The sequence below is a fragment of the Oryzias latipes genome, chromosome 2 (assembly GCF_053564925.1).
Source record: "Oryzias latipes strain Hd-rR chromosome 2, Olatipes_Hd-rR_3.1".
In the NCBI taxonomy this organism is placed as follows: Eukaryota; Metazoa; Chordata; class Actinopteri; order Beloniformes; family Adrianichthyidae; genus Oryzias; species Oryzias latipes.
This window is the reverse complement of record NC_136238.1, coordinates 39,135,856-39,163,829: the sequence shown is the minus strand read 5'-3', so window position 1 is coordinate 39,163,829 and position 27,974 is coordinate 39,135,856. Positions and strand designations below refer to the sequence as shown.

At 39.8% G+C, this 27,974-nt stretch overlaps 2 protein-coding genes across 11 annotated transcripts in view; one reads left to right on the top strand and one right to left on the bottom strand.

Moving 5' to 3' along the window:
* Positions 1–27,974, bottom strand: part of LOC101155012 (NACHT, LRR and PYD domains-containing protein 12) — a 211,805-nt gene that overhangs the window by 54,166 nt on the left and 129,665 nt on the right. For 2 of the 8 annotated variants that reach the window (XM_078934156.1, XM_078934165.1), the window contains exons 1-6: positions 8,088–8,239; positions 7,326–7,463; positions 7,145–7,243; positions 6,498–6,617; positions 4,064–4,110; positions 2,191–3,976 (exon numbers count right to left, since the gene is read on the bottom strand). The exons of 2 other annotated variants lie outside the window; for them this stretch is intronic. In XM_078934156.1, the coding sequence (XP_078790282.1) occupies positions 2,191–3,976; positions 4,064–4,110; positions 6,498–6,617; positions 7,145–7,243; positions 7,326–7,411 (2,138 nt within the window). In that variant the 5' untranslated portion in view covers positions 7,412–7,463; positions 8,088–8,239. Of the gene's footprint in view, positions 1–2,190; positions 3,977–4,063; positions 4,111–6,497; positions 6,618–7,144; positions 7,244–7,325; positions 7,532–8,087; positions 8,240–27,974 lie in introns of those variants that run through there. 4 more of the 8 variants (XM_078934169.1, XM_078934176.1, XM_078934163.1 and 1 more) reach the window with 2 other exon arrangements.
* The window catches only part of LOC101172625 (uncharacterized), a 196,350-nt gene that overhangs the window by 135,049 nt on the left and 33,327 nt on the right, over positions 1–27,974 (top strand). Inside the window, exons 1-3 of one of the 3 annotated variants that reach the window (XM_078935687.1) lie at positions 14,812–17,248; positions 17,403–17,627; positions 24,851–25,180. In XM_078935687.1, the coding sequence (XP_078791813.1) occupies positions 17,483–17,627; positions 24,851–25,180 (475 nt within the window). In that variant the 5' untranslated portion in view covers positions 14,812–17,248; positions 17,403–17,482. Of the gene's footprint in view, positions 1–14,811; positions 17,628–24,850; positions 25,181–27,974 lie in introns of those variants that run through there. The other 2 variants (XM_023962238.2, XM_078935689.1) reach the window with 2 other exon arrangements.

Here is a 27,974-nt window from a genome sequence, read left to right as displayed (position 1 = left end):
GGTCTTCTTGGTAGAAAGAGGCTAAAGTGACAAAAAGCTTTTGTAAATCTGTACTTGATGCTTTCTTGGAACTGTTAATGTTGTCATGGAAACGCCACATTCTCGGGCGGGGTCTGTTACCAGCTGACTGACATCAAAGTGTTTCTTTACTTCTCTGCTCCTCTGAACTCTGTGGAATGATGACTCAGCATTGATGTTCTTATGGGCTTGAAGGTGAAATAAATCAAACTCTGCAGACAGCAGACCCATTTTCAAGAACAACATCGGCATCTTCTCCTGTCTGATCCTGAAGATGAACTTCTTCCTGCTATAAGAAACCTGTTTCCATGACAACGTCTCCTTCAGGACCAGCTAGAGCATGGCTGTGAACATGAGTGCAGTCACTGACTAACATGCAGTTCTCTGTGCTGACAGATCCATGAACAACTGTCTGCATCCACAGCTGCTGCTGATACCTGCTCCTCTTCCTGTCTCTGCAGCTGCATGCGGTGGAAGTATCATAGTCTGCCTCTAGTGGTGACCTTTAGAAACAGCCACAGCTTCAGTCTGTGTGTTCTAAAACTTTGTTTCTGAAGTCCAGTCCTCAGGTCCATCATCTTGAAGGCTTTTTCTGGTTCTCTGCGTAAACACACTTGCCTCCAGTGATTCGTCATCCGGCCTCTGTAGAACTCCATGATGAGCTCAGTCAGGTGTGTTTCAGCAGGTAAGATGGAAACCATGCAGGATAGTGGGCCCTGGTGCCTGGAGTTCAGAAACCCTATTCTAAAGCAGAGCTCCAGGAGCTTCAGCCTTTCAGAGTGGATGGATAGAACCTCCCTCAGGTTCCTCTCTGTCATTTCTGCCTCACAGCTTCTTTGACTCGTTCATTCCCTTTAGAACATGCGGCTCAACATTCAGGCTTTTGTCATGTGTTCAGAGGGAGAGTTCTGTTTGTTTAAGCGATGTGTTCACAGACTGTCTGGAAAAGGGAAACAGCAGACAAAGAGACCAAGGGGCGGAGCTTCAACAGGAAACAGAAAAGTGTCTTACTCCAAGAAAAGCAGGTGTATTCTCATAAAAGCCAGAAATCTTCTCCACAGGAGCCTTAGGAGACCATGATGACATCACTCTGAACTTTGACCCATCACACTCCTCACAGTTCACACACACATAAAACAATGAGGCTGTTGATGTTGCACGGACAGAAGAAGCCACATTCCAGACTGCTGATGGCTATCTAGCTTTGATCAGGAAAATCATGATTCTCATAGTTTTAGAGCCACACTATGACAAAACAGCCAGAGTCTTTTCAAAGGCACCTGTTGAATCCATGCAGGTGAATCAAAGCACGTCTGGACTTTCTTCACTGGATTTCTGAACCTCCGTATGGAGGAACAAGAACCTGTACAGGTTTATAAGTTAGCTGTGATGCTAGGCTTCATTCTGCAGTCCAAACTGCTAATTTTGTCTTTCTAATAAGGACTTTCACAAGAAACCTTTATGAACAACAGAAACTGAATTTTCTGATTGCAAAAGCCTGGATTGATCCAGAAGATTTTCTGGTTAAGTTGTACTCACACTGTAGGATTTTTCTTGAAGCATCAGAGAAATAACAATCCAGAATAATCGAAGAAGGATGTCTAAAACATAAATCCTTTCAATGGAACTGGGTAAATAAATCAATTCAAGCACATTAAGAAGCAGATTTCAGACAGATTTCCCTGATTTTCTTTCTGCACTGCTGTGTGTTGGACTCAGATCTTCAACAGAGTCTGTATGTATGCAGATGATGGTTGACTGAACCAAAGGAACCAAAAGGATCAAAAGAAAGAATTAGTTTCTGCTTCAGTTTCTTCTTTTTGTCTTCAAACTGTTTCATTCAAAGATCAATGATTTATCTAGAAAGAAGATGATGAACAGAAGAAAGAGCATTTTAGAAATGTGTTTCTAGAATGACTGACATTGTGGAAATGAAGACATCCTTTCATTCTGGACCGTCTGCTTTGTGTTCAAACCTTTTTAGAAGATTCTGGATTGGATTTCATTTGGACAAATATTATCCTTCTTTGCTCTTTAGCTAAAAGATCATGAGTGTTAAAATCAAACTGATTTTCTTCCTTCATGTTTTTTTTTCTAATCATTTTCAAACCTGTCATTCTTAGTAAATCAATTTAAACACACATTTATCATCACAATCACTTCTGGACTCACCTGAACTTTCTGCAGTTCCTCACAGCTGGGATCAGTCTCCGTTTACCCTCTTCTGATGTCTTGTACTGGTCCAGGTTCAGCTCATCCAGAACTTCCTCTGACATCAGCAGAGTGTAGGCCAGAGCTGAGCAGTGGATCTCTGAGAGTTTCTTCTCTGATTTGTTCTCTGACTTCAGGAACTCTTGGATCTCCTGATGAACTGAGAGGTCCTTCATCTCCATCAGACAGTGATAGATGTTGATGCTTCTGTCAGGAGAAAGTCCTTTACTGTTGATCTCCTTCAGGTTGTTGATGGCTTTCTGGATGGTTCCTGGATTCTTCTCTGTCTGACCCAGCAGACCTCCTAAGACTCTCTGGTTGGACTCCACAGAGAGACCATGAAGGAATCGAACCAGCAGGTCCAGGTGTCCAGTTTTACTCTGCAGGGATTTCTTCATGACTCTACTCAGATACTCATCCAGGGATGGGTTCTCCATGTTGTTCTTCAGGAATTCCTCAATGACCTTTACCTTCCTGTTGGAGTAACAGTGAAACATGTAGACTGCAGCCAGAAACTCCTGAACGCTCAGATGAACAAAGCTGTAGACCGGTTTCTGGAAGATCTCACACTCTCTTATGAAGATCTCAGTACAAACTCCAGAGTACACTGAGGCCTCTGTGACATCCAGACCACACTGCTGCAGGTCTTCTTGGTAGAACATGATGTTTCCTTTCTCCAGATGTTCAAATGCCAGCCTCCCCAGCTTCAGAAGAACTTCCCTGTCAGTCTCTGTCAGCTCTTGTGGACTTGTCTGATGTTCCTGCTGGTACTTGTTCTTCTTCCTCTTTGTCTGGACCATCAGGAAGTGGGAGTACATGTCAGTCAGGGTGGTGGGCAGCTCTCCTCTCTGCTCTGAGGTCAGCAGGTTCTCCAGAACCACAGCAGTGATCCAGCAGAAGACTGGAACTTCACACATGATGTAGAGGGACATGGAGCCCTTGATGTGGGAGATGATTCTGCTGGACAGCTCTTCATCTGGGAACCTCCTCCTGAAATACTCCTCCTTCTGAGCATCATTGAAGCCTCGGACTTCTGTCAGTCTGTCCACACATGAAGGAAGGATCTGATTGGCTGCTGCAGGTCTGGAAGTGATCCAGACCAGAGCTGAGGGCAGCAGACGTCCCTGGATGAGGTTAGTGAGCAGCACGTTGACTGAGGACTTGTGTGTGACATCAGACACCAGCGGACTGTTGTTGAAGTCCAGAGAAAGTCTGCTTTCATCCAGACCATCAAAGATGAACAGAAGTTTGCAGACAGACAGCTGTTCTGCTGGGATCTTCTGGAGTGTTGGATGGAACAGCTGGATCAGAGTGAGAAGACTGTGCTGCTCATCTCTGATCAAGTTCATCTCCCTGAAGGACAGAGGAACCACAGCACTGATGTCTTGGTTCTCCAAGCCCTCGGCCCAGTCCAGAGTGAACTTCTGCACTGAGAAGCTTTTTCCAGCTCCAGCAACTCCGCTGGTCAGAACCACTCTGATGGATCTGTGTTGGTCAGGGAGGACTTTGAAGATGTCGGGGTTCTTGATTGCAGTGCCATAGAGCTTGTTGGTCTTGGTGGTGGTCTCCAGCTGCATCACCTCATGTTGGGTGTGAGCCTCTGGTCTCAGTCCCTCTGTGATGTAGAGCTCAGTGTAGACCCTGTTGAGGAGCGTTTCTCTTCCTTCAGTTCCTTCAGCCACATGTTCACTTCTGCTCCTCAGACTGATCTGATGTTCTCCAAACATCTCCTGCAGACCGACATCTGCTGAAAGAGCAGAGAAGAAAGCTCCTTCATGAGTGTTCCACATGTTTCCAGAAGAATCCATCAGCAGATGATCAGGCTCTGACTCACCAGCTCTGGGTCTTTCTGCAGACTGGAGTCCGCTCCTCTTCTTCTCTCTGTGGACGTTTAGGAAAAACGTATTTAAAAAGCTCTCATTCAGATCCAAACAGAAATGTCAGATTTGCTTTAGGATCCTCTTTCAAATGTGTTCATTGAATCAAACCTGCTTCATTGACTTTGGTGAAATGGCATAATATTAGAACAATATTAGAATAGTTTAATTTGAATAATCACTGACAAAACTAGCAACTGTAGGAAAGAAATCTTCCGCTTTTCAGTTCTTTCCATCCATGCGTGTTCAGGAGTCGAGAGTGGTAAAGCAAAGAAGGATTCAACCGGAATAAAAATACACGAAGTTTATTGCCCTAAAAATAGTTCTAACACGGATTTAAAGACATTGTTGCAGATATCTGGATTCTCAAGTTAAAAGACCCACAGACGCATAAGTTACATGCGAATTACTTGTAGATATTCTTGAGAACAATAGAGTCCGTTCAAAACGGTCTTTTAAACATGTGTTGACACTCCTCCTTCTGGAAACATCATAGCGGCCGAATCTCCGCCCCGGAACACTCTGATTCGTCAGCCGGTATCCCTCGTGCTTCCACCGGCCAATAGATGAAGGTTGCCAACTTCAGATCCGCTCCGCCTTTCCGGGGGGGGGGGGGGGCATTTCACCCGCGCGCATAATCCAACGATCAAAAGAGTCCTCATCTGGTCCAAAATAAATCACACCGGCCAAACGAATACTCCATCACCAGCACGAGATCAGAGGTCAGCTTCATCCTCCACATGAGAAAACAAATCTGAACACTTTTCCAGGGGAAAAACCTTCAACCCAGATAGTAGAGATGTAGTCCATGACATATTTATTGCTCCTCTGGAAACTCCTAGATTTGCACAAAGAAGTCCTAGTTGCAGCTGCAACTATAAAGCATAAATGAAGGTCACTGGAGAATAAGTCCTAAAAGAGTTCAAAATGAGTTCACTTTACACTAAAGATAAAACTGCAACATAATAAAGAATAAGATATGAAAACATACAGTTCCTATACAACCTAGCAAAAGTGGAGCACTGTTATAACTCATATGTCTTTCAATGGAATGCAAAAATTTGATACATGAATCTATGGCTGGAACTGAACATATTGAAAAACACTGGATATGGACATGGATATGGAAAGTGTTTGTGGTTAGCATAAAACCTCTATTGCTAAGGACATTAAAAATGTTACCCTTTCTGATTCATCTGAAACTGACATCGATCAGTTCGTTATCCCCGGGCAACCAAAACACAATACAGTTGCTATGGAGATAAAATCAACAGAAAAACCGCCATTGTGAAAAAAGTGAATTTCCTTTCAACTTAACATACAGTATGTACCTCTTACCAATATGATTATCTTAAGTAATGTGTGAGTCAGTTGATATTGATTGCAGTGCTAGCACTTTTAGCCATATTAGCATAACTAGCATAGTTAGGATAATAAGCATCTTAAGCGATGTGTTTTTCTGAGTCAGATGACGATGCTGATCGCAATGCTACCACTTTTAAAAAGTTAGCACAACTAGCATTGTTAGCCTAATTAGCATATGCAGCTTTGACAAGCCTTGATCAAAGGTGGGCGTAGAGGTGAGGGCGATGGGGGTGGGTAGCGCCTGTGGGCCATACAACACCGCTTGCAGCTTTAATTTTCCATATTTTTTTGTTTGGCATCATTTTGTAGTTTGGCATAAGTCTTTAAACATGATCTCTATTGAAAACATAGTGTATTAAAACTAACCCCAACGGAGCTCATAGGTGGAAGTCAGGGAGGAGGGTGGGGGGACGAATGCAGCTTTAGGGCAAATGAATGACAGAAGGCGTAGAGCATGGACCTAGTTCTTGAAGTAGGTCACAGAAAAGGTGAGTTAATTGACTAACCGTCCATGGAGAGGTGTAAACAGGTAAACGCACTGCTGAGCTGCCTGCTGGAAATTCTCCCAAGGTTGTTCATTTAGTCTCCATACTGAGTAGAGTTTTGTTCCTCACTGTTGGTCTTGTTTTTCAGGAGTCCTTTTGTGTCTGTTTCAGTGAGCTTACACTGTTTAGTGGGACGTCTCTTTCAAATGATAGTTCTGTTGTGTGATCCAGACTGTGCTGAATGTGAGCAAATGTGTTTCCAGGTTAAACCAGAGCAGATCTAGTCCATCTGAAGGTCTAAATGATGCGTTAGCTGTGTTTGGAGCTCATGTCTGGACTGAGCTCAGAGAAAAGTTCAGCTGTTTGCTTCATCCTCACAGACTGAGCTTTGTGTCCTCCAGAGTTGTCCAACTGTGAGGCCTAAAGCGCTCACAGCAGATGGTTGACCTTCCTGGATGGATCAGCTGATGTTCTTGATGAGAACATTGTTGTTCCTGCTGAGAGCTGAACTCTGCTTTGTTCACTAGAAACTGCTTCTTACTGTGAGTCTGAAGGTCCTGGTTCAGTTCTGAAGAGTGGAGGATCATCTTTGGACCAGTCACTCTTCATGGATCCACAGCTGGAGGCTGCAGACTGGATTCTCTGTGTGACCTGTTGACCTCTGCAAACACCAAACCATCAGAGTGTTGGAGGATCTGCTTCTTCATGAACAGCTGATGGACTTTGACATGAACACAGACTGAGCTGTTTAGTCTGGAATAACATGACATGTTTGGATCAACAGTTTACAGGTTTCAGCATTTTTTGTCGGTCAATCCAGACTTTTTCTAGAAAAGCTGATTCCAATTCTCCATGTAGAAATTCTGGTAGCAGAAAGTCAAACTAGAACAATGTGATGTTTGGAAAGCATGAAAATCTGAATCCTAGGAGTCTGCAGTGATTCTTCTCATTAGACTGGAGCTGCTGTCAGTCAGAGTCAGCAGTCAACATGTTTTCTTCTCCAACATCTCTGATGTCTCTCAGAGACTCTCAGAAGACTCAACTGAAAAGATCTCATCACACACATGATGCTCCAAGTGAGTCTGATCAGAGAGATCCAGAACTGAACCAGACCTCAAGTCCTTCATCTGAAAACTGTTGATCATCTGAACTAGAATCCAGCCTCCAAAAACTCTGACAAACACTCACTGTTCCACTCCTGAATGGATGACTTTGAAGGTTATAGGTAAATCCTTTGATCTGTCACTCCTGAAGGACCCACAGCTGGATTCAGATCCAGGTTGGATCCTGTGAAGAATGAAGGTTGCTGGTGTGAGTCCTGAACTCTGACATGGAGAAGATCATGGACAGTTGGAGATGTTCATCTCACCTCTGAGCTTTGCTCTGGTTGTCATGGTTACCGTCTCTGCTTCTAGAGGGAGGGGCTCCCTCCTGTGGTTCCTCCCACTGATCCATGCTGCTGGATTCACTGGATCCACATCAGCTCACACACACCTTCCTCCTTCACCTGCAGAGAAAACATGTCTTCCCTTGTGCTATCTTAGATGACCCCACCCTTACACTGACGTGTTCTCCCTACAATGACAAAGGTGGATAAAGGTGGAAAGATTTCATGTAATCCATGGACACCAGTGAAAATCACAAATCATTGAAGAAAAAAGGTTCAGTGCACTGTCTTGTGGGTCTAGATGACCCAACTCCCAATGGTAAAGTGCCTAGGATAGCACAAGGGTTAAACTCTAACAGACATCCTAAATGTTACCAGATGAGGGTCTGAGTTCTGTACTCTGGTACCAAAACATTTTGCTTGTTTGTGTCAACTAAGCTGATGAACCGACTGATCTTGCTGTGTGGAATGTTGTTAGAATTTGTCATCCTGGTTATAAATGTGTTGGATTTTTAGAATAACATTAGGAACCTGAAAGAGCATCCGCAGATCAAACTGAATCAGAGTTTCTGGAAGAAGGAACAGATTTTCTCTGACCCGTCTCAACACGCCTGCATGAATAAGTTCAGTCGCCATGTTTTCAGGAATCTCTGATGTGTTTTTTGTCTGCTGCTCTTTTCCTCACAGATCAGACACAACAGCTTCATCATGAGAGGAGAAAACAACTTTTTCACAAAGACTCACCGAAAAAGAAGAAAAAAAATGGAGGAAACTCCAATGTCAGCTATCTATGTATCAATCTATGTCTGCTGGACAAACTCTGCTGTCTCTGAGTTTGACAGCAGACCTCCTCCCTGTGTGTGTGAGTGAATGTGAGACTGTTTCCTCCTCTGCGTTTACAAGAAATCACGTGACTGCACCTGCAGCATTCAGCAAGCAGCTGGGTCCTAAAGAGAACCTGATTGTATTTCAGCTCTGAGGGCCTGAACTAAATTTTAGACTAAACATTATTTGGTAATGCTTTAGAATAAGATTCCTTAATAAAATGCTTATAAGACATTAACAAGCATTATTAATGTGTATTAGGCTGCTTAGAAAGACATTTATCAGCATTTGTAAATATCTTACTGTCTGCTCATGAAGATATTTAACATTTGTTAATCTATAGAGTCAAATCTGAGACATAAAGATTTGAAACCCAAACAAAACAACTTGAAAAATTCAAGCTATAATATTAGGGTAAAGCTGAAGAAAAACACTGTTATTGATAAAAAAATATATATAAAAAGATCAGCTTTCCAGACAGTTCTGCCTCCATTAGACTAACAGCAGAACCATAAGCAGCTGCATTGCGGGGCCACATTCAGACATTTTGGGTCCCATGTATGCTTTCAAAGACTTTTTTTCAGCTGGTTTTTGTGCTTTTTCCAACAATATTCCCACTTAAAGCCAGAATAATTTGTTGATATGGATTGCTCAATTCTGTTGAGTGTGAGACCTTCAGACACACTCAAAAATTGCATTGTTCTGTCTCTTCCATCAAATGTGCCGTCAACTATCTGGTCAAGTTCAGCAGCAGTCCTGGTCATGAAGGTCCTTCAAGGACAGATGTACCTTCAGGCAGAGCAACAACACCACAGAAATCAAATCCTGACAAAAATGTTTTTCATCCTTCAAAAGATAGAAAAAAATAAATCTCTTAGAAAGTCCTTTTTTCTGAGTGTTTAGCAGCATCCAAACATGCTCCATTCCTACAGATCATCCAGGACAACATTCCAGTCTTCTTCTAGCTACAGTCACTGAGTTGAGACTTTGGACCTTGAGTCCAACGGTCTTCTTCCTGCTGAGTCAGCAAAGTTTCAGTCTCTTGCTTCTTTTGTTTCATCAGTGAGTCTTTATGGAAGAGCTTAGTTCAGGTTTAGAAAAGAAATGTTTGACAAACTGATCAAAAACAGACTTAAGAGAGCCTGGAAAAGCTCTGCAGCTGTGTTCAGATTTTCTTCATCAATTAAATTGATGAAGGACGATTGATCAGGAAGATTTTCTGTGCTAAAGTTTCTTCACAGGGTTCTGTCTAATTTACCTCTGCTGTGAGAAAATTCTTCATTTTTTTTATAAGTTTTCATGAATCAGCAACTTTTTGTTTAATCTTCATCCTCTGTGAAATATCTGCAGAAGGTTTAAACTTACTTCATTCACTTGATTTTATGATGAATAAGTTCAAATGTGATGAAGATTTTCCTATGGGTATTTATTTTTATTTATTTATTTTTACCCATAAATCAAAGCGATCTTCGATTCTCAGTGAATAATTCCCCTTTGAATGTGGTCATGTCATTTAAAAAATGCATTTCACAATTTAGGATTCAAGATGAAGAAAAATAATTAAAGCTGACATTTTTTGGATCAAAGCTTTCAATCAAAGCAAAATCAATTGGATTTTGAATTGTCATCTTTTTTTGGTTTCATAATTCAAGTGAAACTTTATTTTCCAAATGTTAGTTCAATCTGCATTTCTACCATGCATTTTGAAAATGTTTTTAGTCGTTAATAATTCATGATGGTAAATGACATTTCAGTTCCTTGTCAGTTTTGACTTGATTTTTAATTCATTTCAAATATTTGACACTTTAATTTACCTTCATGTTTTTGAGTCACCCCTCCCCCCCAAAAAACAAACAAACAAAAAAAACTAAATAGTGAAAATGTCATCTGTCAGTCTGTCATCAGGGCGGGTCCCGCCTGACTGAATTTACCAAGTTCCTGGACCTCCAGTTGCATCACTGCTCCTGAACACACTTTCCCGTCTGATTTCAGGTTGAGGGACTGCAGTTTGACAGAGATCAGCTGTGAAGAACAACCCGTCTAATCTGACAAAACTGGACCTGAGCGAGAACAACCTACTGGATTGAGCAAGATGAACCTGCAGGATTCAGCAGTTCTTCCTCTGTGTGGTTTTCTAGAGGGTCCAGACTGCAGACTGCAGACTCTGAGGTCAGACTCCATGTTTCAGTTGTGTTCAGATCAATATGACGACAAAGTTGTGTTGACACTAAAATGTAAAAGGAGGTATGAAGTTCCAGAGCCTGGGGGCAGAGCAGCTGAAACCTGTGCTCCCCATAACGAGGCGTGCAGTGGGGACATCCGGCTGGGTGTGGCTCAAATATTTCAGATCTTTTTCATAGAGCCACACCCACCCGGATGTGGGTCTATGAACAAGATCTGAAACATTTGAGGGGGCAAGGTTGTAGATGGATTTAAAAGTCAGAAGAAGTATTTTGTATGTAATTCAGTGTGTGATTAGGAGTCAATGGAGCTGCAGCAGAACAGGTGTGATGTGTTGGATGGAAGGTGTTTGAGTGATAATTCTATCAGCTGAGTTTATAACATATTGTAAATTTTGTAGAGGTTTTTCTGGTAAACCAAAAAGAAGGGAGTTGCAGTAATCCAAGACTGTGCACCTGGACGTCTGTGGAATGAGGACTGAGGGAAGGGCGAAGTTCAGAGTTAAAGACGTGTAAAAAAGAGAATCCTGAAGGTTTCCGTGCAGACATGAAGTCACTCAGAGTGCGTCTGAATGTTGGAGGATCCAGAAGAAACCAGGAGCTCATGGAGGTGGTTCTGTTGGAGCAGAGAGCAGAACTCTGATCCCAGTTTCAGGAACAATGCAGGCTCATGTTCTGGACTGAAGAGTTCTCCTGAAATGTTCTGTTCAGACTTCTTCAGGATCACATCTGTGTGTGAATGTGGAGGTTTGTCTGAACCAAGCTGCAGCTCACTTTGAAGCTCCTTCAGGCTCACACAGCAACAATGACAAAGACTGAAGCTGCTGTGCTGCCCTCTAGTGGCAAACATGGGATCTGCAGCACACATTTCTGCATTTCTGCCTGATCAGCATGAAGAATGAGGATATTTGGTGTTTAATACAGTTTCAAGATCAAAAACATAACAGCTCCATGAAAAAGAAAGATCTCAGTCGTGACTTTGAATATGAAGAACATCTAAAGATTGTTGTTGACTGAAAATGAAAAACATTCATGTCTCTGATTATAAACCACAATTTATTCAATAAAGTAGAAACTATTTCTGTTAGAAAATGTTTCTAATGAAAATGAAATGTTTGCTTGAATGTCCAGGAGGGGCCAAGATGTGAACAACAACAACCTGCAAGGAAGAAAAGAAAGAATGCTGGCTTTCTGTTAGACATTAACACTATCAGACATGGAAAAAGCAGAAAGGCTTAAAATAAAAACAGCTACAGTTCATCTTTTTACAAAACTACATGAGATATTTAACTAGTCATTATGATGGAAAGCAAAAACAAAAAGAGTAAAATAAAAAGATTAAGTGCTTATTTTGTCTCAACCTGAAATGATCAGTGATTTATTTTAAACTTTTCCAAAAAGTTTTTTTAACTGAAAAAGTATTTGAATAAGACACAGAATCAAGACACAGATTTTTACCAATTACCGTCCAATTTCCCTTTTGCCTCAGCTTTCTAAAATATTGGAGAAACTATTTAATTCGAGATTACTTAATTTTATAGAGAAAAATAATTTGCTAATTAACAGTCAATATGGATTTCGACAAGGAAGATCTACATCACTTGCCATAATTGAACTTGTTGAAGAGATTACTAATTGTATTGAAAAAATAAATTCATCATTGGAATTTTTAAAGACCTGCAGAAAGCCTTTGATACGATTGACCATCATATTTTAATGAATAAATCGGTAGAGTATGAAATCAGAGGATTGACACAAAACTGGTTAAAGAGCTATCTGGAAGATAGAAAACAGTTTTTACAAATTGGTAATTATAAATCGAAAAATAGGAAAATCATTTGCGGTGTACCTCAAGGTTCAATTCTTGGACCAACCCTGTTTCTACTTTATATTAATGATAAATGTAAATTATCACAAATTATGAAATTCATACTATTTGCAGATGATACCAACATTCTTTGTTCAGGGGAGAATTTAGAGAAACTTCTAAGTGACATAACTCAAGAAATTTACAAGTTAAAATATTGGTTTGGTAGGAATAAGCTATCTTTGAATCTGAAAAAGACTAAATTTATGTTATTTAGGAGACAGTGTAAGGAACTGCCAGTGCAAATTATTATCAATAATACAGCTATTGAGAAAGCGCAAAAACCTGTGTTTTTGGGTGTAATTATTGATGATAAGCTTTGTTGCAAACCTCAAACACAGTAGCTCGACGCTTAATCAATACGCCTTATTTATTTTGTATCACTCCTTCATAATGGCATATTTGCATTACTGTATTGAAGTTCGGGGAAATTGTTACAAAACAAATCTGCATCCTTTAGTTATACTCCAAAAGCGAGCCATCAGATTAGTTCACAATTTAAATATAATGAGCACACCAATTTACTTTTTCTTAACACATTTTATTTAAAATTACAGTGTTTGGTTGATTTTAAAACTGCTCAAATCATGTATAAAGTATCAATAAATTCTCTGCCATTTAATATTCAAACTTTGTTTCAAAGCCGAGATGCGGTAAATAAATACAACCTGAGAGGAACCAATAGATTTTATCAAGCTAAGGTAAGGACAACTCTAAAATCCATATGCATCTCAGTGAAGGGTGTCACACTATGGAACAACTTACCGGAGGATATGAAAACTTGTAAAAGTCTTGTCCAGTTTAAATGTTTCTTTAAAAGATACATAATGAATAAGTACCATGAAGCAATGTAACGATGATCAAAAGGCTTAGGAATACAGTGGGGCTATGGTATACCTGTTATACATGCATGTTTCACATCTATAAGTTAGAGGGTTTATTTATTTATTTTCTCTATTGAATCTCCATAAGCTATGGGAGAGGGAAAGGAAGAAAAAGACAAAAAAAAAATACATACATAAAGGTCGAAAAAAAAGGAAGGAAGGGGGGGAAATTGAAGGAGGAGGAGAAGGAAAAGACAAAAGAACATGTGTTTATATATGCTTACTTGTGTTGTTGGTATGTCTTGGTTTGTTCTTGTTTCTTTTTCAGATGAGGTTTTCTGTTATTTCTTCCCTTTTTTATTTTCTCTTTTGCGTGGGTGTGGTCGGAGTGTTTGGGCACGTTTGTCTGTCTTTGTCTTGTGTATGTAGTGTGTTAACGTTATATTGTGAAATGTTACATTTTGTTGTTGTCTGTTATGAGTGGTGTTGAGTGGGGGATTGGATTCTTATGAGCATAAGCTTCTTCCAATCCCCTTTCAAATCAAATTTTCAAAGTCTTGTATTGACTTATTTTATTTTCTGCAATTTTTGTTTTGATTCAAAATAGACAATTGAAAAAACCTTTGCAGAATGTCGAAACATGTTTGCATTCCAAAGACCTTTAATTTTTTTCACTTTCCTTTTATTGAGTTACATCTCAGTTTTTTACTTTTTAAATTAGTTAATCTAATTTGACTGGAATTCAGGAAACTTCTCTATTGTGTTTTCACTGTCATGTGAATTTCAAAAATGTTTGATTGCCTTTGTTATTGACTACAGTTTAATGTTTATTTTTATTCTTTTAACACTTTTTATACTGTTTGTTTGTTAATTCTCTTAGAAACAGTTTTTTAGTCTTTTTGCCTTTGAATCCACTTTATTCAATGTTAGTTCTTTGTTCACTAAAGACATTTCTCTATCCATTTTTGTAGTTTAAGAATACAATGAACAAATGTGATGAGGTTTATTTCGTCTCCAAAGCGTTTTGCAGTCAAATCTATGCATTGTAATGAGATACAGTGTGATGACGTCACAACAGCTCTAACAAAGTTTCCACGAAAATGTACTTTGTTGAGCGCAGCTCCGATCTTTCATCCGTGTGGTGGATAGATGAAGAAGACTCCGGGACAGGATCAACTTTAGCCTCCTCTAGGCATATTACTAGTCATTGAGCACGGAACAAAAACGTCTCCCTTGTATATATTTTTTTCCACATATTTTTTTTTACTTTTTTGTATAAAACTGAAGTACAATACAAAACACAATTTTACAAAATAAATTTCAGATATGCCAGGGGAGTATTCATATATACATGTTACATAAAAACATTCAGGTTTCTGCAACTTTCATACAGACATACAGCTTATGATTAAGAGTCTTGGAGATGTTACCAATATACATTTCAATTTGTTTGATTAAAACAGGGAAAAAATAGAAGATGAAGAAAATTTACATTTATGAATGTAAAATTTGCCAATAATAATAATAAGATTATTTATGAGTTTTTTATTTGAGTCCAGGTTTTTATTGTGAAAGCAAAAAACGATATATTCAAACTTCAGAGTAAAGTTGGGGTGAATGTGATTTCTAATAAATTGTAAACACCTTTTCCAAAGATTTCTAATAATAGTACAATTCCAAAAAAAAGTCTCCCTTGTACATTTTTTATTTTTTTATTTTATTTTTTTTATTTTTTATTTATAGAACACAATACAAAACAATACCAGAACATTTACATAAAAATTACAAAATATGGCGAATACAAAAGAGAATACTATAATTGGAAAGGAAGCCAAAAGAAGAAAAATTCTTATCAATATGCAAACATAAACCTATTTATATTCATAATCATAGAGAAATCAGGGAAAAGTATAACATAAGAGAACAACAATGTCAGAGTTGGATAGTGTTGCAAAAAGCAGGGGGATACAAAATATAAATAAACTGTCTTAGACATCAGGAATATCACTCAGGGTGTCATAAATTGTTATGGCTTTAGGTGAGTCGATTAACTTTATAGATTTTAAGTATAAATTGACCTCATTATTAAAGAAGCTAAAGCTGGGGTGGCATTTCTGTAACCTATTTTTGTGTATAAAAAACTTGGCTAAACATAACACAGTATTGATACATACATTATTTACATTGTTGTGTATTGACAGGCCAAAGATTATGACTTCTTTGGAAAAGAAGTCCATGATGAATGGAAATTTATGTCTTAACCATTTGTAAACATCCAACCAAAACACTTGTACAACATCACACAGGAAAAATATGTGGTCGATGTCTTCAACAGCAGTTTGGCAGAAGGAACAGCTGTTGTCATCAATGTTGAAACGTAATCTAAGTAGTTCTTTGGAAGGATAGATATCATTCATAATCTTGAAGTGTGTTTCTTTAACTTTTGGGGGAATAGGAAGTTTCATGAAATCGGTTCTTAATTTAGTAACAACATTTTGTTCAAATTTCTGCAGTATATTATTTTTGTTTTGTCGACCAGGAAAAAACCTTTCAATGAACCAATTTCTGATAAATGAGTTATTACATTTTCTGTCCATTAGAGGGCATCCTTCAATTGACAATGTGGCTAACTGTGGTTTTATCTTTAAATGTGTCATTGTGTTCCTTGTTAGAAATACAAATTGTCGAGGAAGAGAATTGCGTACTTTCAAAAATTCTGAAATAGGAGGATTAAAGTTATGTTTTAAACAAAATTGCTCATAATCTAATAAATTTCCCTCCGTATCCATCAGATCAGACACCGACCAGACTCCTCTGTCAAACCATTCAGCACAAAACAAAGATTTGTTTCTGTGGAGGATGTATCTGTTGTTCCAAATGATATTTGAGTGTGGCGAGAAATTATGCACATACAAGATTTTCCAGTATAGTAGAATTTGTTTGTGGAACTCTGATAATGCTATAGGGAGCTTATTAATGTCAAAATCACTAATAAGCACCAACTTTAACCCGCCTAATTTGTTAAATAAATAATTTGGGATACAAAACCAGAAGGATTGGTTGTGTTTGATCCACGATTTCAACCAGTTTATTTTCAGGGTTCCGTTAAGACAGTCAAAATCAATAACTTTGAGACCCCCATCCTTAAATTCTTTGACCATATAGTTTTTTTTCATGTAATGAGGCTTGTTTCTCCAAATAAAGTTAAACGTCATTTGGTTGATGGATTTTATCATTTTGTTTGGGATGGCATTAGAGTAAGAGGGATAAATACATCTAGACAAACCCTCCATCTTTGTCAGATAGATCCGACCCAGCAGCGATATATCTCTTTGGAGCCACATATTCAACCTCGTCTTACATTCATCAAGTTTTTCACCCACATTCCTTGATTGGCTTATTTTTTGGTCTTTGTTGATATAGATGCCCAAGTATTTAATTTCTGATTTAATGGGGATATGATTGATTTCTTTTAAGGGTGTGTCATGAATAGCCAACAGTTCACATTTCTTTAAGTTTAAGTTTAACCCTGATGCTTTGGAAAAGTGTTTGACTTTTTCAATAGCTGCTTTAATTTGATGCTCATCTTTTAAAAACAGTGTTGTGTCGTCTGCTAACTGGCTAATAATGATCTCTGTGCCCAAGACATTTAACTTTTTGATCTCACTACAATTCTTAATATAAATGGCCAACATTTCAGTAGCTAATAAGAACAGATATGGAGAGATGGGACAACCTTGAGGGATTCCTACATCGACTTTGAAACTTGGGGTGGTGCCATTAGGAAGGATGTCTCCCTTGTACATCATAGTTCATTTATTTAGCGAGTGATGTCATCAACCCTCGACACAGAGATACAACAATGACTCATGGGAACAGAAGTGACTCATGGGAAATGGAGTAGAAAGAGTAAGAGTGAACATACATTCAACTCTTAACATACTTTTTTTTATTTTTTTTTTCCTTATTATTTCCTGAATTAAAACTGTTTTAAGAAACATTGGACGAATATTGAACCATACTAAGGTCCAGTTAAGCAGGTTCTATGTTTCTTTTTCAATAAAGTTTCTGCATCTGACCCGGAAGTAAACCTCACGTGGCGCTAACAGTTAGCTTGTTAGCAGGCTAACAGCGTTAGCTTGTGTTGAGAAGACGGCTTTGTTTTCTTGGGACGTTTATGAGGTTTTTGGACAGAAAGGACGATACGTGGTTCGTGTGGGAACTCCTAGCATTTTCCAAAGTGTCGTAAATGAGTGAAGAAGTTTTTTTTAAATTGAAAAAGACATTGAGGTTAACAGTTTGAGACAATTGTGTTGAACGGAAAGACAACGTGGATTGCTGTGAATGTGATTTGTGAGACTAGCAGATGATCGATGATCGGAGCTGCAGTGAAGAGGACGGCGGTGTTTGTGGGAGTTGGAGCTGAAGATCGGAGCAGGAACCATGTCTTCAGAACCTCAGGAAGGTTCTGTCAGAGAACAACTTTCTGCTGCTGAAGGAACCATCGTCCAGAACGAGGAGGAGCTCTGTCGTCAGCGCAGACTGCTGGATATCAGCTGGAACCCGCAGCTTCAGCTACACATCGCAGGTTTGTTCACTGCATCCACCTGCAGACAAATAGATCCATGAACGTTCTTGTTTTGTTTTCCTCGTCTGAGCTGCGATCTGGATCCAAACTGTGCAGTTGGATAGCACCAATGTTGCTGCCATTTTAGATCTTACCTATTAAACCATGAACATCATCTAATGTTTATAATATTTCTATTAAATCTACAGTTGCATTCCTTGAAAAGCATATAACTAAAGATTCAAGACTCAAGAAGTTTTATTGCCAAATTTTGTGTAGTTACACAGAGTAGGAATTTGCTTCGGTGCCAGTGTGCAACATAAAACAGAAGAACAGTAAGCGACAAAAATTTTACTAAATGGTCAGAAGAACAATAAATAAATAAATAGAGTAAGTAGTGCAAACAGTGCCAAAAACAGTGCAAACTGAGAATGATCAAGGTGCAGGTAGTGGGCTGGTGACTGACTGGACATTGAAGTGAAGTTTGGGGGGGGGGGGGGGGGGTTAAAGGGTGTTCAAGAGTCTGACTGCAGAGGGAAAGAAACTGTTCTTATGTCTTGAGGTTCTGGTCCTGATGGACCTTAGCCTCCTGCCTGAAGGGATTAGTTCCAGTAGGTGATGTCCATGGTGAGAAGGGTCGGCAGCTATCCGGCTTGCACGTCCCCGGGTTCTGGAGACATATAGTACCTGGACAGATGGGAGGCCGCAGCCGATCACCTTCTCTACTGAGCGTACAATACGCTGCAGACTGTTAATGTACCTGGTTGTGGCTCCAGCGTACCTCACAGTGATGGAGGAGGTGATGATGGATTCAATGATGGCCGTGTAGAACTGCACCATCATTCGGGCCGGCAGCTCGGCTATCTTCAACTGCCGCAGGTAGTACATCCTCTGCTGAACCTTTTTGAGCAGAGAGCTGATGGACGGCTCCCACTTGAGGTCCTGCGTGATGGTGGTGCCGAGGAAACGGACAAAGTCCACTATGGTGATGGTAAAGTTCGTCAGGGTGAGAGGGGATAAAGACAAAACAGACCTGGAAAAACTGAAATATTAACAATACAAACAAGAGAAATGTACCTCTCTGGGCACAGAGATTTATCAATTTTTGGTAGGGATCACGTCACCAAAATTGAAAGCGTATAAAGATACATATATATCCAAGCTATTATATAGATGTCCCTAGACAAACCATTAAATCTATTGATCGAATCAATTTTGACTTCATAAGTAAGCGACAAACGCACTATATTAAACAAGATATTCTAACTAAAAATACGAAGATGGAGGCCTACAAGCTATAGAATTTAACAGCACCTTAAAATAAACATTTTATATAATTTCTTAAAAATCCAAACAAGATTTGGTTTACTATTCCTAATAAAATATTTTTCAACCTAAGAAGAATCCAACTTTTTATTCATTAAAAAACTACCACCCATTCAACTCTCATCCTTTCATCAGCAAGTTCTCCTGTATTAGAAACTCATTTATAAACACAATTATAGTCCACTTAACACTCCTTTATGGAACTGCCAATACATAACTTTTAGAAACGAATCATTTGGCTCCAAAATGGTTAAGAAAAGGATTTGGGTCCATAATGAATCTATTTCATTCCATGAACGCGTTTAAATTGACGGCTAGTATGGTGATACGCAAAGGACTGATTTTATGGTTTGTAGAACCAATCAGACCAATGCAGAAGACATAGGGGCGTGACTACACCTGAGCCAAAATGACAACTTCAATATCAGACCGAGTTCTTGTGCCAATATATGATTCCGCTGAATTTGTTTCCCCTGTCACAGCACGATTTCTGGCATTGTTGAATTGTTTTGTACCAATCATATCTTGCCCCAAAATGCGTTAAAAGAAAGTACAGTCAGGAGCATAAATATTTGGACCGAGACACATTCTTTCTAATTTTGTTTCCGCACATTACAGCAATGAATTTAAAATAAAATAACTCTGATGCCATTGAAGTGCAGACTTTCAGCTTTTATTCCATGGGTTGAACAAAAAAATTGCATAATAATGTGAAAAACTAAAGCATTTTTTAAACACAATCCCTGCATTCCATAACATGAAATGAAGGTTTTCATCGCATCTTCAGTTGTACTTCAATTGGTTGAAGCCAAAATGAATTCACACTGCAAGAAAAACTACTACCGTAATTTTCGGACTATAAACTGCTACTTTTGTCCTGCGCTCACAGCCCTGCGGCTTATTCAATGACACGGCTAATCTATGGATTTACTTGGCGGCTGCCATGAACGTACTTTCGAACTCAGAGCATGGGTTGAATATTCTATCCAACTCCAAGCAATAAGCCATTTGTTTTTCAACACACCTCTTAGCAGCCAAACAGCATGGACTTATCTTCAGGTCTTAGAGACTTCAGTCATGGTTCAACAAAAAGAAACATGCATGCCTGGCCGCATCCCAGAATCCTTTGGTGCCATTAGACCCAACGTGCACGTGATCGCCACTACAATATGATGCAGCTTTCAAGTTAAAAGCAACCGTTAAAAGCAGCGTGAAAAATCCACCAAAATCCAGAGAGAACACTAGCCCATCTATTAGCAGCTCCGTAATATATGAGATGATCTTTTAAACATGCTTTTATTATTGTTATGTTATGGTTATTATGAAGCGCCTGTTTGCGCAACTTTTTATTTTTAATCTGTGTGGTCAGTGCTTTTTTGTGGCAGAATGAAGCCGGAAGATAGGTTAGGAGAAGGCTAACATGCGCTAACAACAACATTTAGCCTTTAATGAACATGAATCGATGCGGGAAATGTCGCAATCTGCAGCTTGGCTGCACATAAATATGTGGGAATAACAGCCTTTATTTTGTCGGGACACGACTGGGAACACAAATTGACGTGCTCATTTTAACGGTTTCTATGGACTGAGCGGAATTTTGCATTGAAAAGCTCACAGCCTCCGTGTGAGCTGGAGACATGTTCTCCTGCTGCTCGTTCACATAGAGTTGCAGGACAGATGGCAGTCTGATGGCTCCTACACGTAACAACGCGTCCGCCCCTCATCCACAAAACATACCGTATTAAGTCCGATTGCTCTGCACAGACACGATTTGCTCCGTCCACCGGCGCAATGGGGATGAAGCGCTACTCCCTGGAGCCACCCTGGCCAGGCGTGTCGGAGAAGATAGGAAGGAGACAGGGAGCCCGCTTGGCGAGCGCGGAGTGCAGAGGTGTCCAACTACCCCTTGCTGCAGCTTGCAGAATTGCACAACATAGTGGAATGCTGAAACGCTGAGGAATGTGAACACGCTGTGGAATGTTAACCCCCACAAGTTTCCATGTGCAATATTGCCACCTGCCGGTTTTTCCTTAACGTGAAGGGGGGGGGGGTTGTCTAAGGGCAGGAATATCAGTTTAGTTTAGTCTGTTTTGTTAAAGTATAGTATTATCCTAATGCATTCTATGTATTCATGATCCATTATTATATGTTTACCTTACAATTACCGGTATGAAGCCCATTGAGACGTCTGTAGTTCGAATTTGCGCTAAATAAAAAAAATATTTAATTGAATTAGAGAATTTATACAGTGATTGCTGTCTTCTTATGCCTTTTACAAGTTTCTGCGTTTGTACGTGAAAAAAAACGAACAAAAGTTTTCAATTTTGAAAAGTCGAAGGATTTGAAGGACCAAAAGTCATACCAGGCATTAGACCAAGGAGTTGAACATTTTAATAGTTGAATGGTAAAAATAGGTGAAAAATTGTAGCCGTAAGACGGCAAAAAGAAAAAATAAAGAGAAACAGGAAAACAGCATTCAACAGCATGCCCCTTACTTGAACTCAATTATTTTGGATTACTGGAGTTATAGGGGAAACTATTAATTAGAGCTGTGACGGTGTCGGATTTTTCATAACTGCGGTGATGAACCACCAGGGGGCGTGGTGTCGCAGACTGCAGACACTTTGTCACCTTTCCGCTGGCCATGAAGCCTGAGACCCATGGAGACGCAGGGCAATAGGCCTTTATTCATCGAAATCTAACAGTGCGCGTTCATGTTCGGTGTTACAGAGTGAAGGAGAACAATAACCCGCCCCTAACACAAAATCCTTTGGTGGGCAGCCGTGTCTCGCACTTAAGAACGCACGCAGCTTATAACAGAAATGAATACAATGGAAATTAATAATTAGAACGCAGTAAATTTGTCATATTTCCTTGCAAGACAGAAACATTGGTTGTAGAATGAGGATGTGTGCTTCTGAAAGCGCCCGCCTGTGTGTCTGTAAAGGGAGCCGCGTGTCACGTGCAGCGCAGAGCGCGCGCCGACAACAGAGTGACAGGCGCTGTGGGAGAGAAGGAGAGAATAGTTTGAAGGAAAGAAGGAAAGTCTGAACACAGGACTGGCAGAAAAAGGAAATTATCAGCAAAGACAAATGTGTTTAATGTTTTTATTATTGTTCCAATCACGCACCATATGCTGAACTTTAAAAAAAACGGGAAAATAAGTGCGGTGATGCAGTGATCGTCACAGCCCTACTATTAATACATTTTGTGTTAGGTCAATTAAATGTTGATACATTCTTTTAAAATAAATATATTTAAATAAAACAAACAGAATTTTATAGTGTTACATGAAAGAGGGGCTTGAATCATTTTTTGAGTGATACATAAAAAAAATTGCACCATTCAAATTTTCCCTCTGTTCTCTTTCTTCCTTATACAATTACCAATGACACAAAATGTGCTCCACTGATTCTTCCCCTGTCCTGCAATCACAACTGCACTGACGAAGGTGAATCAAATGCACGGGCTCAACGTGGGCGGGGTTAACATTCCACAGCAAACGGGCTCAATGTGGGTGGGGTTAACATTCCACAGCGTGTTCACATTCCTCAGCGTTCCAGCATTCCACCATGTTGAGCAATTCTGCAGGCTGCACAACAGTGTTTGTTGTGGAAGGAAACTTCTGACTCACGCCCTGCGCTGAGGCGCTCGCTTTTCAGTCGCCGCTGCTTTATATTACTGGTGTGTTTTTTTAACCAGCCCCGTTACTATCATAATGCTGCCGCGACACAAGCGGAAGGAAAGCTGTTCTTCCGTTCGCCCCTCAATCCACTGTTGCTCCTTGCTCATTCTTAAACAGGTACAACAGTGTGGCGAGCCGGGGGTTAGACCCGCCTTTAGCCCCTAAGACTCATGGGAAATGGGGAATCACGAATGTAAATTTCCTCATCATAAATGAGGGATGTAATGTTGTTTATATGGTTACTGTTTGAAATTTTATGTATGATACCTAGATTGTCAATAAGTAAAAAAAAAACTAAAATAAAAACAAAACAAAACACATAACTGAGGGACTTGTGAACAGAATAGAGGTCCATGCTGTTTGGCAGATGTGGGTGTATTCAAACACATGAGCCTCACACAAAGCTGTCTCCTCCCACAATGTCCTAATGAATTGCACTCAGTCTGGTAGTCAGGACGTGATTTGTCAGGCTGACCATGTTGTGTAATGCATGCTGCTTGTACTCTGACGCGGCTTGTGTATGTACAAAAGAAGTTAAACACGTGAAAATGGATGGGTGCGGCTTGTATTCAGGTGCGCTCTATAATCCGGAAATTACGGTACATCTAGTATTTTGTATGAGCAGCATGATTTTTAAGGACAGCACCAAGACTTTATATTAAGTTCATGATAGCTGTTTTTTTTAAATTGTTTTTATACTCTTATCTCATTGTTTACATATTCCTATGTCATTGATTTTTATACTTTTATGACATTGTTTTCATCTAATACTTTTTATGTCATTTTTCTTATACCTGTTTGAGTGTTCTGTTAAGTCTTTTATATGTTTTGTGTACTTTTTTGGCAAATGGACCTTGAGTCTGTAATAAAGCTTATCTATCTATCTAACTTCTAGGTATGGAATGAACAAGTTGGCGCCTAACATCAATCTTTTTCCATTTCTCAAGCATAACTTATCTTAGAGTCTGGATGCTGGATGGAGAGTGATGCTCAACTTGTTCTTCAAAATTCCACACAGGTGTTGGATTAGGTTCAGATCAGGAGACATACTTAGTTATTCAATCACCTTCACCCTGTTCTTCAGAAATGCAACAGTGGCTTTAGAAGTGTGTTTTGGATCATTGTTGTGTTGGAAAAGCCCTCCACGACCAAGTGGATGAAGTGATGGCAGGATCTTCTCCTCCAGTATAGAGCAGTATATTGTTTAGTTCATGATTCCATCAATGAAATGCAGCTCACCCACACCAGCAGTACTCTTGCAGCCCCACATGATGACACTGCCACCACCATGTTTCACTGTAGGCACCAGGTATTTTTCTTTGATATCCTCCCCTTTGCAATACCATACAGTTTTAAAACCATTGGTTCCAAAAATCTTCCTTAGGATCTTTATCTCATTATTCCAGAGTCTTGGGTCCCAGTAGTCTTCATCTTTTTCAGCATGGGCCCTAGCAAATCCTTGGCGTGCTTTTTTGTGTATAGGCTTTAGGAGAGGCTTCCTACATGGACGATAACCATGCATACCCTTCATCTGTAGTGTGCGCCGTATGGTGTCATGGGAACTAGTCACTCCAGTTTTGCTTTTTACTGTGTTAGCTAACTGCAGTGAACCTGCATGGCGATTTTCTTCAACCCTTCTCATCAGAAGATGCTCCTGTCCTGATGACAGCATGGACGTCTCTGTAAAATGGTTGCACTTCCATCTGTCTTACATTTTTGGATCACTTTTGCTGTAATATTTTGACTGATATGTAAAGCTTTGCTGATCTTCTTTCAGTCTTCACCTTTTTTGTGCAAAGAAATGATTTCCTTTCTCAGATTTTGTGACATATATTTTCCACGGGGAGCCATTGCTGACAGCATGAAATGGGACAGGCTTTTCTTTGTTAAGAAATGCCCTTTTCTAGTCACCTGTGTGCTAGACGCCTCATAAATGCATCATTTGACTCACTTGTGGTTAAATCCCTGTTAATTAGATTCTGTAGTCTTAAGTTTGGGATTTTTCCTAAGAATATGACTAGGATTAACTCATTTTTCCAACATGGGCTTGAATTAATTTGTTAGAAAAATCTTGCCCCAAAATGCTGGCAAGAGTATATATTTATTTGAATTAGTCTCTTCCGATCGTCCAGACTCCTCAGGCATTTTCCCCAATGATCACAGAGTTTATTGGTGCTCGACAAAAGTCCTGGAAATGTATAAAAGGCTCCTTGTTGTGTTTGTGTCCCTGCAGTCCTCCCCCAGCATTGGACGACTGAAGAAGAAGATCTCTGCAACCAGCAGATGAACTTCATAGTGGAACAAGAGGAACTAGAACCTCCACAAATTAAAGAGGAACAGGAGAAACTACAACCTCCACAGATTAAAGAGGAACCAGAGGAACCAGAACCTCCACAGATTAAAGAGGAACCAGAGGAACTCTGCATCAGTCAGGATGAAGAAGGAAATCAACATGAAGAATCAACATCAACTACAAATGAAGAGACAGACCCACAGAATAGAGATCAGAGGAAGAGAAGAGACAGAAGTCATGTCCAAAGTCTGGACAGCTCTCACACATCAGGTCAGTGTGACTCTGAGCTTCATCTCCACACTATCGTTATGTTCACTTCAACGGTTCTATCTTGAGCCTCTTGAGTTTGTAGTTTAGTTCCTTTCACCATATTTCTCTATCAAATCCAAAATTCATCTAAACCTCTTTGATGTCTCCGTGTCTCCAATTCCAGACATTTGGACAGATTCTATTTCCAAAACTACATTCCAAGCTAAAACCCAAAGACAGGGTCCTGCTCATGGATCTGCAGACAGAAAAGATTCAAACCTGAACACATCAGTGAAAAACTGCTTAGTGTCAGAATTGTTCTCCATCTTTTTTTTGATTCTTCCTCCAGTGCAGCTTCATCTTCATCAAACTGCTCCTCATTGGTGGGTGGAAACACAACAGGGAGGTTTTTCTGTGTCCAGTTCAGCTCCATGAATGTTCAGGCTGTTTAATGTCAGTGATTTCAGTTTAGAAAAACTGCATCTCTGCTGAGATTTGCTTCACTTCCATAAGAACCTCAGCAGCCTCAGGATCATTTTGTTGATGGTTTGTCTGTGGAATGACATTTCATACTCATAGCTTCAGTGGAGATCAAGAGTCTGGAACCTTTAACACTAAAAGAACCATTTGATCCAGTTTCTTCCAGATCAAAACCCAACAAGAGCCACAAAGTTCCCTTTCACTGTTTAGGAAAATACTTTTTATTTCTGTTTTTCTGGCTATTAAGTCAATCATTTATAAAATGTAGCTTTTAAATATTTACAACAATAAAATATGACAGTGTTATAGAGCTGTCATGCCATTAGTTTCCGTGCAATTAATCATTCATTCATCTTCTTAACCATTTTATTCCCTTTCGGGGTCACGGGGTTGCCGGAGCCTATCCCGGCCACTTGGGCGTAGGCAAGGGATACCCTGGACTGGTCGCCAGTCTGTCGCAGGGTAGAATATCCTCAATCACACATCCATTCACTCTCACACTCACACCTATGGACAATTTTAGAGTTTTCAATCAACCTATGTAGCATGTTTTTAATTAATCATTACTTGTTATTAAGAACTAATGAATCTATTTTTCTATTAATCTCTTCGGACAATGAGCTTTTTCCCCTATAGGGTCATAAGGGGTCCATTCACGCTGCGCTGTTATTGTGACCCTGCCTACAGTGAGAGTAAAAAGTGTTTGATTCCTTGCTGATCCATGCTGCCTTGAGGTCATTCACTAACTCCCGCTGTGTGGTTGCAGGCTGATTTCTCACTGTTCTCATGATCATTGCCACCCGATGCGGTTAAATCTTCTGTGGAGAACCAGACCAAGGTCTATTGATGGTCATGTTTAGGGCTGCACGATATGAGCAAAACTTGCGATATGCGATATTAGTGATCAATATTGCGATAACGATATAATTTGCGGTATATAAACAAATAGCGAAACAACCAAAAACATCATTACCATTTCATTGCAACAGGTTAAAAATAATAATCCAAATGACCCTCGTTGACGTAGGAGGAAAACATCTGACATGAAAGGCTCATCTGATTGGTCAACAACATGAAAGTGTCCGTCCAATTGGTTCAAATGCATAAATGGATTTATTTGATTTGTTAAATGCTTCAAGCTGCATAGGATTGTTTTAGCACATTTAAGGTAACCATTTTTGCGATTTTTGCTGACTTTTGCGATATGGATATTGCACTAGGGTTGGGCGATGTCCCTTAAATTGGCTGTTGACGATGTTTGCTGTCAACCATCGGGATGGACGATGACATCGTCGGGGGGGGGGGGTATTTTTACATTTTTCGTTCTTATATAACTGCTATTCGTTTTTTTGCTTTTTTTCATTTTATTTCCCAACTAATAACTAATACGTGATGATCCAGTATAAACTGAGGGAAGTGACTTTAAAAAAAAAAGTAACAAACAAAATAGAAAGAAGTAGTCCGCTCCCGCACTTCACTAGTCAAGTGGACCGGCGGAGTGCGGACTAACAGCTTTGTGTTTGATGGGGGGGGGTACATGAGCGGTATGTGTGGGAGATTTAAGACTGCGATCCGTCCCACAGCTCTAGGGGTACAAGCAACCGAACTCAGAACCGGGTCTAATAGTGTGTGTCTGAGCACAGCTCGGATCGTCAGCACACACAGCGGTTTGAGCTTCAAAGCAGAAATGTCGCTCAGTCCTTAGAAAACATTCAAACAATCAGGCGGATTTGTGTTTCCAGTCGTGTCCCGACTAAATAAAGGCTGATGTTATTCTTACATGTTTACGTGCAGCCAGCAAGCAGCACCACCCAAAGCTAATGTTGTTAGCCCGTGTTAGCATACTGCTAATCTTGGCTTCGTTCAGAAAAAGCACTGACCACACAGATTAAAATTCAAATGATGAGCGAACAGGTGTTTCATAATAACCGTAACATTATTAAAGGCACGTTTAGAAGATCGTCTCGTATATTACCGAGCTGACATGTCAATGTATATAGCCGCTCGGCGCTGTTTAACATTGTTTTGTATTGAATTGTTACATTCAATAAAGTTTGAAAAAAAAAGATGCTCGGCGGAATTTATATCCTTCCTTTTTTCAAACCCTACTGCGCATGTGCGAATGATTTATTCCGACGGAAAGTGTGACCTTAGTGAACGTTTTTATATTCTGAAAACATTTTTCTGGGCCCATGGACACGGTTGGATTCTAATCCGACCATTGATCCCATCAAGATATTTTGTACATGTAACCGCGGCTTATGGTGTCGACGCGCAACGTGGCGGGGGCGTGGCATCACGATGGTGGTCTCTCCATCGGGATGTCAGTCACCCA